Source organism: Medicago sativa, chromosome 3, assembly GCF_051527215.1.
Source record: "Medicago sativa cultivar Bolivia chromosome 3, Bolivia_mono, whole genome shotgun sequence".
NCBI lineage: Eukaryota > Viridiplantae > Streptophyta > Magnoliopsida > Fabales > Fabaceae > Medicago > Medicago sativa.
Window position 1 is genome coordinate 9147841 of NC_140751.1, and position 16578 is coordinate 9164418.

General features: G+C 32.1%; 1 protein-coding gene across 1 annotated transcript; it reads right to left on the reverse strand.

The window, feature by feature from the left end:
- Positions 1-464: 464 nt before the first annotated feature.
- LOC146935492 (uncharacterized) lies at positions 465-1388 on the reverse strand. Its single transcript, XM_085757630.1, has one exon. The coding sequence runs from the start codon at positions 1386-1388 to the stop codon at positions 465-467; it is 924 nt and encodes a 307-aa protein (XP_085613756.1).
- Between the last annotated feature and the right edge of the window lie 15190 nt (positions 1389-16578).

A 16578-nucleotide genomic window follows, 5' to 3' on the forward strand; every position in this document is an offset into this window, starting at 1 on the left:
TTAAATCTGTTACCGTCAAATAAAATCGACCGATGTTGGTCTTATTTTATTCATTCCCCATGTTCATTTCGATATGGAATACAACAATATTTTTTTTTTTAATAAACGGAATACAATAATAATTAACTAATAATTCACGCTATTTACAAAATCGTGACCAATTTGTCTTAAATCTCACCAAAATACCATCTTGATAACAAATTAAACCAATAATACAAATAAGCAAAATAACTCTAATCGATGTAGGAATCAAAACACTAATGTAAATCCTTAAAAAGAAACGTTAATGTCAAAAAATTAGCAATCAAAACTCGATTAATACTAATAATTGCTTTATTTAAAATGAATAATAATCTGACAGAAACAAAAAAAGGTAAATACCAAGAAATAACTTCAACTAGAGAGTAGCAATCAAATGAACAAAAACATTGACTTATGGCAACAAATTAAACATAAAAACTTATTTAAAGCTTAAGTGATAAATCAAGTTGAGAAGATTCAGAATCGGAAGGTTCTTCTTCAATGTTGGACTTTGATTGATCATGAATATCATCATCATTGGTAGAAATAGGAGCCACAATAAGTTGCTTTTCCTTGTTTGAATTTGAAATTGTAGCAAGGTTTGTAGAAGAATCTCCAAGTTCTAACATAGCACCAATTTTATTATTTGTACCATCTTCGATCCTTAAAGTAGTTGCACCACCAATACCTAGATTTCCAATCCCGCTATTACCACTCCCCATATTTCTCAATGACACAAGAGAAGGGTTTAACATCTCTTGCAACAAAGCACTATGACTATACCCAAAACTATGTGGAGTAATTCTAGGGTTAAAATAAGGTGGTTTTTGAATCATTGACTCGGATCTAACCCCAAGTGACCTATAATTATAAGGTGTAAAAAGAGTACTTGAATAACTAAGATAAGGATTAAAGTAAGGTTGCCCAAAACTTAAAGCACCACCATCATACCTTTGTTGACGTTGCTTTTCTAACGCACGTTCCGCCTTATGCGCGTTCTGGTGTCCTCCCAATGCCTGTGAAGTAGAAAATTGTCTCTTGCAAAAAGAGCACAAGAAAGACAATGGATCTGAATTCTTCTTTTCACCTTTGTTCTCATCTTTCCCTTGATTGTTGTTATTAGGTAAACAAGAAGATGAACCGGTTCGAATAGGCCCAAAAAAATTGTGCTCTTGCACCTTCGACACGGGAACCGAGTTGTCATTCGATAGCTTCAAAAAATCAATAGGCTTGTCTGATTTTGAGTTTGAGGTTTGAACTTGTTCAATCTCCTTCTCCTTCTCCTTCATGTTCATCACTTTTTTTGAGTCGGAAGAATCACCTTGATCTTGTGAAGTGACAGAGATGCTAGAGGATTCAGAAGCCATGGTACAAACTAGGGATAGCAAACTATAAATTGTGTGCGAGAGGTTGTGGTTTTTTTTATTTGGTGAAAAGAAAAGCTTATATTTATATATAAAGAGTTTTTTTTTTTTTTGAACGATTATCGTAGAGTTCTTGCCAAGAAAAAGAGTTATTTATTTAAAAAATATTTAGAGTTAATGCAAATATCTTTATGAATAAGGAAAAAAGATATATGATGCATATTTTGCTGTTATTATTTGAATTATAATTACAATAGCAATAATGATTGAAATTTGAAACGATGTATGGAAGGTATGCACTGCTTGATTTGTGCTGAATATCATTACCTTCCTAAACTGATTTAAACTATAATCAAACTATAATGCGTGTGGCTAATTAATCAAATCTTCCATATTGGATGAGTTGTATTAGTACATCACAGTTTTGATGTACTTCAAACGTGATTTCAAACCGAGAAGCAAATTTGGTAAATTAGAAATAATTATGGATGTAATTTTGGCTTCATCAATGAATGATATATCCATATTTTCTTCAACGCGGTTGGCATAATGCGTTCAAACGTTTCAATTAATTAGGACTTTATAAATTTCACATATTCAAAGTATTATTGAGTTTTTGCTCGAAAAAAAGTATTATTGATTATTTTTTCTTAAAAAAAAAATTAGGGTTAATGGTCCATTACCCCCTGTAAATAAAAAAAATTAAAGAGGCTAAACCCAAAAATGATATATATTACAGGGGGTAAAACACTATTGACCCAACAAAATTATTATTGATTTTTTTTTTTTTTGACAAAATTCAATGTTTGGCCACTTTGCAAGAAGAAAAGTAACCAAACATGAGAAAACGACTTCTGATGGTCATGCATAACACTATTATGTCTCTTAATCCATAATATTGTATGTTGGGGGGATTGATTTTGTCATCCAAAGACTTATGGACACAACATGGTTGATGGAATTCAATTACCCAAAAAAATATTGATCTTTAAAAAAAAATATTGATCTCTTTGTAGTTTCTTTGCGAGAAACAAATTGAATGTGTATCGTAAGCAATTACCCTTTATTCGATTTTTAAGTATATATTAGTAAAAGATATGTGCCTTCTCAGGTGAGAACTACATTACCCTCTCTTGTTTAGGGGGTAATTTACCCTCTCATGATATTAACCAATCAAAATGTAATATGCATAGACAACATTAAATGTCAAATATATGAATCAATTTTTTCTAAAAATAAAAAAGTTCATCTTAATCATAAGGTAACTTTTAATACTTTTAATTTTTATTTAGAGTAAATTACACTCCCCTCCCCTCTTATGTTAAAATATACACTTCCCTCCCTTTAAAAATAAAATCTACACTCCTTTCCTTCTAAGATGCTTGAATTACAACCCTCTTCCTTAATAATTAAATATGTACTACACTTTAATCTATTTTAACATAAATAAATATTTTTATGATATATACTAATTTTGAACCACCATTTAAGAAAAATAAATTCATTTCTTTATAATTTAAATATCAATGGTAATTAAACTTAAATATTTTGCTATTAAGTTTATAATTTATAGTATAAAACTAATTTTTATATAACCATATTTTATTGTATTTAGTAATTATTGTAATTTTATTTTTTGGTTGTTTCATATTTTATAATAGGGTTTAAAATTATATGTTAATGTAATTGTGATTAAAAAATAGCGAAAAATATGTATTCAAATTTTGATTATGTTAAAATAGACCCGTGGTACTTTTTTTTAAGTGTGTTAGATTATTTTATTTTATTTTTGCTAGATTATTGAGGAAGTAAAGTGTAGATTTTAACATAAGAAGAGAGAAGAATGTAATTCAAGCTTCTCTTAAGGGAGGGGAATGAAATGTTTTCTAATATGTTTGGAATAAGAGGGGAGGGGAGTGTATATTTTAACATAACAGGGGAGGGGAGTGTAATTCAAGAATCTTTGAGGGGAGAAGAGTGTAATTTACTCTTTTATTTAATTATATTAAGGTGTTCAATCTTAATTAATTTACACTACAAGACTTATAACAAATAAAATTTTTACATCAAATTTCTTTCATCTGGATGTCCTTACATTCATCACTTACATTCATAAAATTTCTTCCATTCCACAACCCCGAACGTGAGAACAAAAACATCTCCCTCATTCAAATTTCTTCTTTATTCTTCCCTATTGATCAATTCTTGTTTCTTTTTCGTTTTCTTCCCATTTTGATTGTTCAATTTTGTCATTCCAAACTGCTGCAGTTTCAAATTATAGTGAGAATTGTCGTTGTTTCTAGAACCGTGTCAGGTATCGTGACTTTTTTTTTATTTAAGTAGCCAACCTAATAAAATCTGCTAACACGCATAGACCTACCCCACTATCAGCCAAAGCCTTTAAGTCCAAACAAAAGAACAAAAGCCTCGTGACATAACCATATCAGCAGCAACTGAAAAAAATGCTAGCAAACTCCCAAAACATCACAGCAGCAACACCTGCTAGCAATCCTTAAAGTATAACATATGACTTGCTCAATTGTTATAATTAACTACCTCACAACCAAGAAAAATCAAATCAAAAAGAAAAATCAACTCACCATATCTGACGTGGTTCTGGAAATAACGATAATTCTCACGATATTTGAAATCAAACGAACGACGACGATTTTCACGAAAATTGAAAAATGCGGCAGTTTAGAACGACAAAATTGAACAATCAAAATGGGAAGAAGAAATTTTATGAATGTAACGGATAAATTTAAGGACATTCAGATGAAAGAAATTTGATGTGAAATTTTAATTGTTCTAAGCCAGTCTTGTCGTGTAAACTAATTAAGATTGAACAACTAAATATAATTAAGGCAAGATTACATTTGGGGTCCTTTATCTTATTTTTTTGTAACAATTTGGTCATTTATCTTTATTTTTTCCCGTTTAGGTCCTTTATCTCTCTTAAAAGCACATATACATCTTTTTTCTCATTTTTAAAAATACATAATTTTATTTCTAAAAATATATTTTTATTAAAAATGAAAAAAAAAATTCAGAAATATGATGAAGATGTTCATCATCTTCATCTTCTTCCTTTGACTCTTCATCATCTTCTTTAAATAAAAAAAATTCTACTAAAATATATCTCCAAATATCATGAATTAATGTTATATTCACCTCAAATATTCTTTTAAACACAAAAATCAAAACCTTAATTTCACAAATGTTGCAAGGCGGATGGTGGAGGCTTAGTCACTGGCGGAAGGGTTAGGTTTTACAAAAGTTAAGATTGTTCCGGAAACAACAAAATTGATGTGCAAAGCTGCTCTAAACTTTGGGTTTATTTTTATGCAGGGTTTGAATATTGAGTTAGAAAATAATAATAATATACGGTGTGACAATTTATATAACTAATTTTTTTTTTTTTTGTGATGAAACTAAATCTCTTTTCTATAGAGTTTTGATTTTTGTGTTTAAAAGAAGATTTGAGGTGAACATAACATTAATTCATGATATTTTGAGATATATTTGTGTAGAATTTTTTCTGATTCGATGAAGATGATGAAGATTCAAAGAAAGAAGATGAAGATGATGAACATCTTCATCATATTTCTGGATTTTTTTTCATTTTTAATAAAAATATATTTTAAAAAATAAAATTATGTATTTTTTTAATATAAAAATGAGAAAAATGATGTATATGTGCTTTTATGAGAGATAAAAGACCTTAACGGAAAAAAATAAAGATAAAGGACCAAAGTGTTACAAATAAATAAGATAAAGGACCTATAATGTAATCTTGTCTATAATTAAATAAAAATTAAAAGTATTAAAAGTTACCTAAAATTGATTTTTTTTTTTATAGAAAAAAGTTACTCATTTATTTGACATTTAATGTTGCCAATGTATACTACATTTTGATTGGTTGATATCATGAGGGGGTAAATACCCTCTAAATAAGAGAGGGTAATCTAGAAAAAACCGCCTTCTCATGTGTCATGTAATATTAAGGTAATTATATAAAAAATAGGTATACTGCACCGCGTCCGTTGGTGCATCCGTTGCAGAGTTTATTTGGCAATATCTATGAAAGCAAATTTGTATGCAGTGATATGAGATGATTAAATAAAATTGACATGAGAAAATCAATACGGTAAATTTTTTTAAAACTCGTGACTATTTTTAAAATATCAACTTTAATGTAGTGTTTTTTTTTTTTTTTAAGAAAATATGCTTATAACATTTCATTAGTAATAACAGAGTCAATACAATCGGGTACATCAAAATGAATAATGGGACTACTTGAGAATATGGCTCGCCCGCAAAAATATAAGCTACCATATTCGCTTGTCGCCGACTAAACTTTACCCTTAAGTTTGAGAAAATGGAGAGAAACAGATGTCGACATGCTTTGATGATGTGACCGAACTCCATGATATCGTTAATGTAGTGTTTATATTGAATATTTTGTTAATTTATATGCAAAATACTGTTATACATTTCCACCGTGCCCGTTGTAGATTTTATGTGTTTATATTTACGGAGGAAATTTTTTATGTAGTGCTATGAGAAAGTCGATATGCTAAAATTTTGAAAATTCGTGACTATTTTTAAAATATCAACATTAATGTAGTGTTTTTATTAAATATTTTTTATTTTATATGCAAACGACCGATAAATATTTATACGGTACTTGTTGCAGATTTTACATACTTATATTTGCAGAAGCAAATTTTTATGTATTGATATGAGAAAGTTGATATGGTAAAATTTTGAAATGAATATTTTTAAAATATCAACATTAATGTAGTGTTTATATTAAATAATTTTAATTAATTTATATTAAAAACATCGATAAATATGTGTGTCGCATTCTTTGCAGATTTTATGTGCTTGAATATGCGGAAGAAATTTTTTACGTACCAATATTAGGAAGTCGATATGATAAAATTTTAAAAACTCATAATTAGTTTTCAAAATATTAACATTAAGATATTAAATAATTTTATTTGTTTTATATGTATAACACCAATAAATATTTGTGCCACATTCCACAAGAGATCACTTGGTTGGAAGATATCTTCCGAACCTTGAGATACCTTTCTTCGACACTTGGCATCATGTTTAAGCTTAAGAGAAATGATATTTGAACAACTATTTTGTGATAACTTTTAGACAACCTTCTCTTTCATACTCATATGATCTATTTATATCCTCTCTTCATTTTTCTCTCTATTGTTTTTTACAAATAAAAAAAAAAAAAAAAAGGTTGTCATAAAAGTTGTCATCAAATGGTTGTTCAAATATCATTACTCTAAGTTTAAATACAATTCACAATAAATATTTGTGCTGCACTTGTTGCAAAATTACGTGCTTACATCTGTGAAGAAAATCTTTATCTAGATATATAAGAAAGTCGATATGATAATTTTTTTAAAAGACATGATTAATTAGTTAAGCATCAGTCAAAACTACTTCACTCCAATATGATTTTGGAAAAAACATTTGAAAGAAAATAGCCCGAGCATCTTCAAGTAAATGACAATTTATTCTTCCTGCCACGCCATTTTGTTTTGGGGTGTTGTTAGCCTGTATTTTCGACAGGCCACAATAAATGCAGTTAATTAAGTTTGACTTAGGTTTTGAAGAGAATCAAATGGGTTCGACTCACAAGTTGGATCGAGTTTATGGACTTAAAGAGATTTTGTCGTTCGATGGTGAAACTTTCGAGAAACAGGCAAGATATCGAAGAGAAGTTGGTGCCGGATTAGCAAGCCAAGCAGCAGTTACTGTCAAAGAGATGTCATTTGAAATTCAAAAGATAGAGTAGTTATTAGCAGTTACACTCGACCGTTTACACAAAACTTACACACTCAAACTATCCGCACTCAAGGAGAAACGAGTAACAAGTTGCATATGTATGAATCTGTGTATCAATTTACATTCATTTATGCAATTTAAGTTTTTTCCTTTAAATTCCCTGTAATTTACTTGTTCTTTATAGCCTAAGTCAGATTTATAAGAATATGTGGAATAAGGAACTTGCTAATACTTGTCAGATATATTGGCATGATTGGTTTTGTTTTCTCTATATCCGACGTGTATAAGTTATCTCGTGAATCATAACTAAGGAAAGTATTGTGGAATTGGTTTCGGAAAGCACCCTTTACCTATCAACCCAAGTTTGATATTATTGAAGGTTATGTTGTCAACGCCGTTTAAAGCAATGGGTAACCGTTAATTAGTATGTCAAGGGAGTTTCTTTTGTAATGAATGTATATTGGAACTTAAGATCAAAGTTGGGAACGTCAATTAGGGATATTCGCAAAGTTTTGGATGTTTCATTAAGATTTTGAGGAAAGGTAAGAACGACAGAGTCGAAGACCTTTAGAATTCTTTAAAAGAAAACATGTATTCATGTGCTTGCACTTAAAGTGAGAAATTTCGAGAAACTTTCAGATGCTCAAGCGTATCGGTTCAATAGTTTATTAGTTAGACATGTATAGTTATGAAAGTGCTGCATGATGCATGTCATGTTGTCAGACAAAGAAGTATACTTTGGATCAGTAGTAATCGGTAGAATTTGATGCTTTACGACAAAAGTCAGTCTTAACACCTCAACTAGGATACGAACGAATAGTAAACTATAATGTCAAGTTCCTCAGAAATAAAAGATCATTTTAGCAAGAAGAAGACCCGGAAGAGTTCACCTGGTGATGATGTTTAAGGGAGCTAAAGAAAACAGAGATGTTAATTATTAACCACTATTGTCTTAAAGTAATTCTCAATTTTGAGGTCGAAATTTCTTTTAAGGGGGTAGAGTGTAACATCCCACTCATCAGTTTATTGAAGTTTATCAGTTGATTGTGTCGAAGAGCAATAATTACGAAGGATTAGTTATGACAGGGGAATATTTAACTGTGCAATGTAAGTTATTCGGGAAGAATGAAAGTAGTGAAACACTTGTGTGGACCAAGACCAAGAATTTTGGTTTGGTCACACACACAAGATTTTCTCCTTCTCTCTCTTCTCTTCTCTCTTCTACATTTTCTCTCTCTTCTCTCTTCTCTCTCTTCTCTCTTCTCTCTTTGTGTGTGACCAAACCAAAATTCTTGGTCTTGGTCCACACAAGATTTTCTCATGAAAGTATTATGGACTTCGAGTTAAGAAAGGGTAAGTTGGTAATTTCATCAGATGGCTATATAAATGTCTAACCTCATTTTCCTCTCATTATTCTCTACTCTTTCTCTCATTAGAGAACAGATCATCCTCCTCCATACTCTCTCCATCGCCCCTCACTCCATTTCTCTCCAATCCACCGAAGATCATCATATAACCTCCCAATTGAACATACAAGCAATTACTCTTAATCCCCCAACACATTGTGAACTACTAGCAATCTCTAAACCTTCTCCTTTCGGACAGAGGATATTCAAGAACTAGGGTTTGGTTGTGTGAAGTTGAAGCTTAAAGCTTGTGATGGAATCAACTGCTCATATGTGAGTTCTTTAGATAGTTTTCCTGCCTTGGGTTTGTGTGTGTATCTATGCTAGAATTCATGTTATGTTAGTTTATGAATTAGGCACTTTAGTAACCCTTTGTGCCATATATTGATTAAACCATGTTAATGTTGGCATGCATTTCAATGTGTTCTGGATGTATAAGGTACCTTAGAATGCTTGAAATTGAGGTTTTTAATGCCAAACATGAATTCTGCATTTCTGGAACGGAAGAAACACGCCATAAGTGAGTAAACTCGCTTAAAGCGTGCACACTCCAGAGCCAACTCGCCATAAGCGAGCCTGGGGCGAGTTGCACAGCTTTTCAAAATGTGTTGGCTCGTTCTGTGGTTCGCAGTGGCTGTCCGAGGCTCGTTCTTGCAGGCTTTTTCTAACTTATAAACCCCTCAATGGCAAGTGTCTAATGTACATTAATACTTATAGTTTTACCAAGAGAAATGCATGATTAACATCAACATCGTTCGATAATGTATGGTACACGAGAGTATATGGTGCAAATTATGCCGGGTAGTAACCAATCTCTAAGTATGGGAAAAACCATAGAACCTCGACTTAGATAGTCGAGAATAACTATGCTATTATGTATCCTAAGCACATTAGGTCTATTTCATGTATGAACAAGAACAAGTATATAATTAGTTACCGCTTTACGGGTAGGATACAGACCAGTGGTAATTAATCAAGTAAGTATATGTTATAATGTATCTCACATAAGAATAAGCTTAAGTAATTATGAACATGTCATGTCTCTTGTTATCCACGCCAGGGGGATATAAGAGGTTCACGTTAGGGGGACGGGATACGCTCCGCAAGGTAGGGCCGCACGACATTAAGAGGAGTCCGGTGTTAGTCTCCGATAGGAACTTCATCGGTTATGTCATGGGATTATATTCCCGGGTTACTCCGCTCGGGATTAATCCGTAAAACGAACCAAGATAATTATGACTGCTCAACTTTAACCTCTAACTTAATATGAATGAATCATGCATCAAGGTTATGATAAGTTTATGTTGTGACATGAACATGTATATGTTTATGTATCAGGACAAGATTATGAGAGCACACTGTTGACGATCTTAGTACCTTCCTCGATCGTGCAGTTCAGGATCATGTTATGAATAGGTTATGTACATGCCATGATGTTATTATAGTATCTTGACATAGCGGTCTTAGTTTCCCCTAACCGTCATGGCATGCCGAGCATATAACAAGACTTGTATACTAAGAACATGTAGGAGCTTATGACGATCTTAGTTATGCACGATCAAGTAGGTATGTATGATTTCACACACGAATAATCAGCCGAATGGTTGTGTTGTAGATGTAACACCCCGTTTTCCCAACGTAAAAATTTCATAATTAAAATCAGAGTTTTTCACTCACGACCGCAACTAATCTTGGTTACCTGCAAGTTACCCATACGAAGAGCAACATTTTCAAGCAAACGGGTGAGATTTCTCAAACAATAATATTAAGCATATAAATCATAAACTACACTTAACAACGTGAACATCATATAATTCAATAATTATATCTAACATCTTAAACTTCATTAACTAGCATCATTAATCTTCTAATATTAGTCATAAAACTATCATAATACTAATCATAAACATCTTCATATATCATCAATTACTAATCTTAAACATCATCATATAACATCAAATAATAGTCATCAACAATCATCACATAGCATCAATATTAATCACAAACGTCACCACATTTCATCAAACATTATTTATAAGCATCATCATATATCATCAACATATAAACATCATATATCATCTTAAATATAATCACAAACAATCATCACATATGTTATTCATCATTAGATACTTCTTTAAAACTTCATAACTTAACGACTCGACTCGACTATGCAACTCTTCGTCTTAAATCATCTTGACTCAACTCAACTCGACTATGCAACTCTTATCATCTTAAATCATCTTGATATGCAAATGCATGTGGTACCATTTTAGGGCATAAGCCCTCATCGTCATGGTTGACCATAAATATACTCCTAGGGCATAAGCCCTCATCGTCATGGTTGAGCAAAAGCTCCATCGTTGTGGTTGAGCAAAAGCTCCATCGTCGTGGTTGAGCAAAAGCTCCAGGGATTAAGCCCTCATCTATAAATGAGTATGCATGGACTCAACATCTTACGTCTTAGAAACTTCATGAACATCTTACAACTCTTTGACTTAGACCGACATTTACATCTTAAATAAGATCAACAACAACATATGCATCACATATTAATTCATAGCATATCAACATCATAATATAACACATCTGTAAATCACACATCTTCAAATAGCACATCTTTAAATCATACATCTTCATATAGCACATCTTTATATAACACATCTTTAAATCACACATCTTCAAATAGCACATCTTTATATAACACATCTTTAAATCACACATCTTCAAATAGCACATCTTTAAATCATACATCTTACACATCATTAAATAATAGACCTCATAATAGTACATAATTATTTATTCCAATTAAAATAACTAACTAAATTAGTCACTGTAACGCCATCCTTCTTATTTAATTATTTTAATTAGTTTTAGAATATATTTATATATTTATATGCTGTATATGAGGGATATATGATTTGTTGAAATTAGATGTCTTTTTATAATTTAGTTAATATATTTTGTTGAGTGATATTTTGTTATGTTATATGTTGGTATTTACTAGCATAATATATTTGTTAATTGTTATAGATATATATTTGTTATTTGGTGTATTATTATATATTTAGTAGAGAAATATTATTTATTAGAATATGAGGATTATTAATGTGAGTGGATTTGGGGGTTAGAATAGAAAGAAGAATAAGTTGTTGGGCCTAAATAGATTTGGGAAGAATATTTTAGTATTATAAATAGAGAAGCTTAGGTTGGAAAGAGTTTATCTTAAACCGCTTTTTGGAAAAGAGGAGAACAAGAAAGAAGAGAAGAGGAGAAGACCTTAGGAAAGAAGAACGTTGCCGCTGATTCAGGAATTAATCTAAGGTGAGGGTGAGACTATCTTGCATTAATATTAAGTTGTTAAATCATTAGATTACATTTAACAAGTTGGGGAGAGTTTGTGAGAATTTGAGAATTAGGGTTTTGAGAGAGTTTTGATGATTAGATGATAAAAACTTGTTGAATTGATGTAGAAATTGTGTACAGACCTTAGATAATTCATAGGATGATTATTGGAAGTAGTTTTGAGGTTAGAACCATGAGATTAGGTGAAACTTGGAAAAAATCTGCATTCTGCCCGAATTTTGATATTAAAACCTGTATTGATCGGTGCGGAATTGGTCTTAGGTGTAAACACGAAAGTTGTAGGTATGGATGTTAGCTTTCTAATGCCGTTGGTCTCACGTCAAAATGATTTATAGAACTTGAGTTATGGTCAAATTACTGCACGTAGGTCACAGTGAATTTTTATGGACTTTCAGCACAACTTTTCCAAATTTAAAATGAAAACTGGTATTGATCGGTACAGAATTGGTCTTAGGCGTAAACATGAAAGTTTTAGATAATTTTGTTAGATTTCTAGTGGCTTTGGTTTGACGTGAAAATGACGTTTGGTCTGTGAGTTATGATGAAAATACTACAGGGAGGTCTTAGCAAAATTGTACGGTGACAACATTCTCTGTTTCATGTTTTTGCGTTTTGTTCATATGTTTCTGTTTTGAATTAATCTTTGTTGTAAACATGAAAATTGTTGATATTTGTGATATCTTTCCAGTAGCTTTGGTTTGACATGAAAATAGGTTGGGGATAATTTATTATGTTTTTACAAAGATACATAGTGAATTATTGTCGATGTTTAAATATGATGTTATATGAAGTTGTTTATGATTGATGAATATGATGTTTTAAGATGTTGTTTATTATCATTTGATATTGTTATATTATGATATGGAATGAATTATTTATGTGATCCATATATTGTCAAGATGCTAAGATGTTAAGATGTTAAGACGTTAAGATGATAAGAGTTGTTAAGTCGTCGAGTCGTTATGAAGTCATCAAGTTGTTAAGATGTTATGTTGTCAAGTCGTCAAGTTGTTAAGATGTCATAGATGTTCATGAAGTTTCTAAGATGTAAGATGTTGAGTCCATGCATACTCACTTAAAGATGAGGGCTCATGCCCTGGAGCTTTTGCTCAACCAAGACGATGGAGCTTTTGCTCAACCGCGACGTTGGAGCTTTTGCTCAACCACAACGATGAAGCTTATGCTCAACTAGAGATGAGGGCTCATGCCCTAGGAGCTTTTGCTCAATAGCGACGAGGGTTTATACCCTAGGAGTATATTTATGCTCACAAGCGACGAGGGCTTATGCCCTAGATTGGTATGGATTTTAAAATAATGTCTTTTTTGACAAGAGCAAAAAAATGTTAAAGATTGGACTTTAAATACTCTAAAAAAAAAGATTAGTAACAAACGTGAGCAAAAAATAATGTTAAAGACTGGACTTTAAATCCTCTGAAAAAAATATTAGTAACAAACATGAGCAAAATATATTGTTCAAGATTGAACTTTAATTCCTCTAAAAAAATATTAGTAACAAGTGTAATAAAAATTAAAGTTAAAGGGCAGACCATTCCCAATGTCGGAATCTATCTTCCACCGCTTGTTTTCAGCCATGATCAATTATATGTAGCTTTATCTAGAGGAGTTTCTCAAAATTCAACAAAAGTTCTAATTAAAGAAGGGAAAATAGAAGGAGAAGATGGAGACTTTATAAAAAATGTAGTTTTTAAAGATATTCTTTTATTGCAATCATAACAATGTTTCTTTTACATAACATGTCATTTATACATTTATGTTATGATGTATAAAATAAACAATAAAAGATCATTATTTTATATTTATCTTATATGCAGGCAACCTAAAATATGTTGAGTTCATAAATAATTGTTATATGCCTTGACAATATTTTGTTTATAATTTAATATATTAATAATTTCCATTAATATTTTAAAATTATAATTAAAATTATACAAACAAACATAATAAAATTATGCATATTATTAAAATTTATTTTTTATTTTTATTAAAATATAATTTATATTAATTAGAATAAAAATCAAGAAAAATACTCAAATAATGGACTTTTTAAATAGGCTTTGAGGCCTTATAGTGAAATAGGCTTTTAAGGCCTTATAGCAATAGACAGGCCTTACGAAGAAATAGGCTTTAAGGCTAATTTGGCCTATTTAGAAGTAGACAAAATTGAATATATAATGACTTTAATATGAAGTAGGCCAGTAAATAGGCTTCTAGGTCAGGCTTTTAAATAGGTCAGGGCAGGCCAAAAAAATAGGCATATGAAAGACCATAGGCCAAGGTCAGGCGTGTAAAAAAATTTGTAGGCCAGGTTCAGGCCTATCAAAGCCTGGCCTATCCTGACCTATTCCCATCCATACTGTCACCCACGTTGTTTTGGTTGCTTGATTAATTTGCTCCACACATCAAGTATTTCATTGATGTGATTTTTAAGGAATTCACAACAATTGGCGCCTATCGTGGGATAAGAATCAAATCGATAATCAGCTACTATGGGTTGAAAATGAGATATTACTGGAGATAATGATTTTGGGTTATGGAAGGTAAAGATGTTGTAACACCCATACTAAACGTATCTAGAAAGTTTAGCATGAACGTTATTCTTAGTACTAGATACATTAAAATATACAACATAAAGTTTTCCGAATGAATAATATTTACATCAAGTCCCGTTCGTATAAATAATAATACAATACATCTCATCCATACATAAAAATGCATCCTTGATGTCCTTAACGTCCTGCATCTATACGAACGAACCCTTGAAGTAATATCCATCCGGCTACGAACATGCATAGTCATCCTGCTTAACTGAAACAAATAAGGATTGGGATGAGACATAATGTCCCAGTGAGTTCCCCTAAATCCCAGGCTATAGGCAACCTCAAGGGAAAACCTACGGTCACCACATGTCTACAATACAACCTGGCGGTTGATGATACGTGTGTGGGGACTTTCATACTTAGACGGTAGTGCATACTAGAGCTGTCATAATCTTATCTTAACTTATTATAGGCTTCACTTCCTATACGTGTCATGGCGATCGAGGGGAACCTAAAACCGCATTGCCAAAGATACGCTCTACGTATCGAGGCCTAAACATAACATAATCATGACACGATTCTAAAACTGGACGATTAGGGGAAACCTAAGATCGTCATCGGTATCATGTTCATAACTTGCTCTATACATAACTTGTACCTGTCTTGTAGCATCTAATGCTCTTGCTCATATCTTAATCATATATGTAATCACTCTTACATAATCATGAACATAATCATAAACATAACATACATAATCGTACTTAAGTTCATTCATTAGGTTAGCGTTGAACAAACAATCATTATCTTGATTCATTTTACGGAGAGCCCCGGGTGGAGTAACCATGAGAACAATCCCATACATGACCGATGTACGTACATCGGACTCCCTCGGTGTCGTGCGGGTCCCTTACGGCTTGAACCGTTCCCCTTAGATCGAGAACCTCCCATATCCCCTTGACGTGGATAACAAGAGACACGAGCACCACCATGCGATTATACTCTTAGTCTTATCATCGTGAAAGATTAAACCTATTCATACATACATGTTTACCTCGGAACCTTGATCGATACGATTATTGGTAACTTATTCATACTTGTACATGCTTAATCATGATGGAGAGAAATAACTTATCAATCCACAACTTACATACTAGCTAAGTCATTCTAGCTCATGTGCGAAGAGATTATCCTTCGCGTCTTACTTACATATGTATTCATATTCCTATGCTTGACATACTTAGGGATTCATGCTATCTTGCTAATTCTCAACAACTATGTCGAGGCTCTACATCCATGCCCTTCTTAATTCATAGCTACCCGAGTAATATCGGCTTAAACTCTCTTGATTCACTCTTGCTATTCTTATTAAGTTTGCCATGATTTTCATTTCAAGAATCGTTTGATGTTATGTGCATTGCCTAGATGTTGTTTTTGGGTTATAAAGTTGTAAAACGTCGAAAGAAAAGCATCGGAACGCACCACCGACCCCACAATGAGCCAACAGCCAAAAAACATGTTGGCCAACAGAGAGCCCTGCGCTATTAGCGCACCTAGGGCGTGGCCTGCCTGAAGAATTTCGCTATTAGCGAAATTTTCGCTAATAGCGCAGTTCTTCGGGTCTGTGGTACTAAATTTGTCATTTTTGACCCAAAACTCGTCCAAATGGATCCTGCAATGCACCATAACCATCCAGCAACATATATTGACTTTAAATTACATATTTCATGGCAAACTAACAAGTAATCAACAAGAATTTACCAAAAGTACTTTAGGGTTCTAAACCTCTCATAAACATAAATCTTTACTTAAATCATGAAATTTACACAACCAAAGGGTGGTAAACTATCTATGGAACTCACCTAAACATGTTTCTTGCATATGTTCAAGCTTAAAGCCCAAACCCTAGCTTTCACTTCATTCTTGATCTTTAGCTTTTCCCTCCAAACCATGCTTAAATCCATGCTTCCTCTTGTTTCTTGCTTGCTAAGCTACCAAAACCATACTTGATCATGTATTGGAGGAAGATTGGATGTCTTAAAGAGGAGAGGGAGG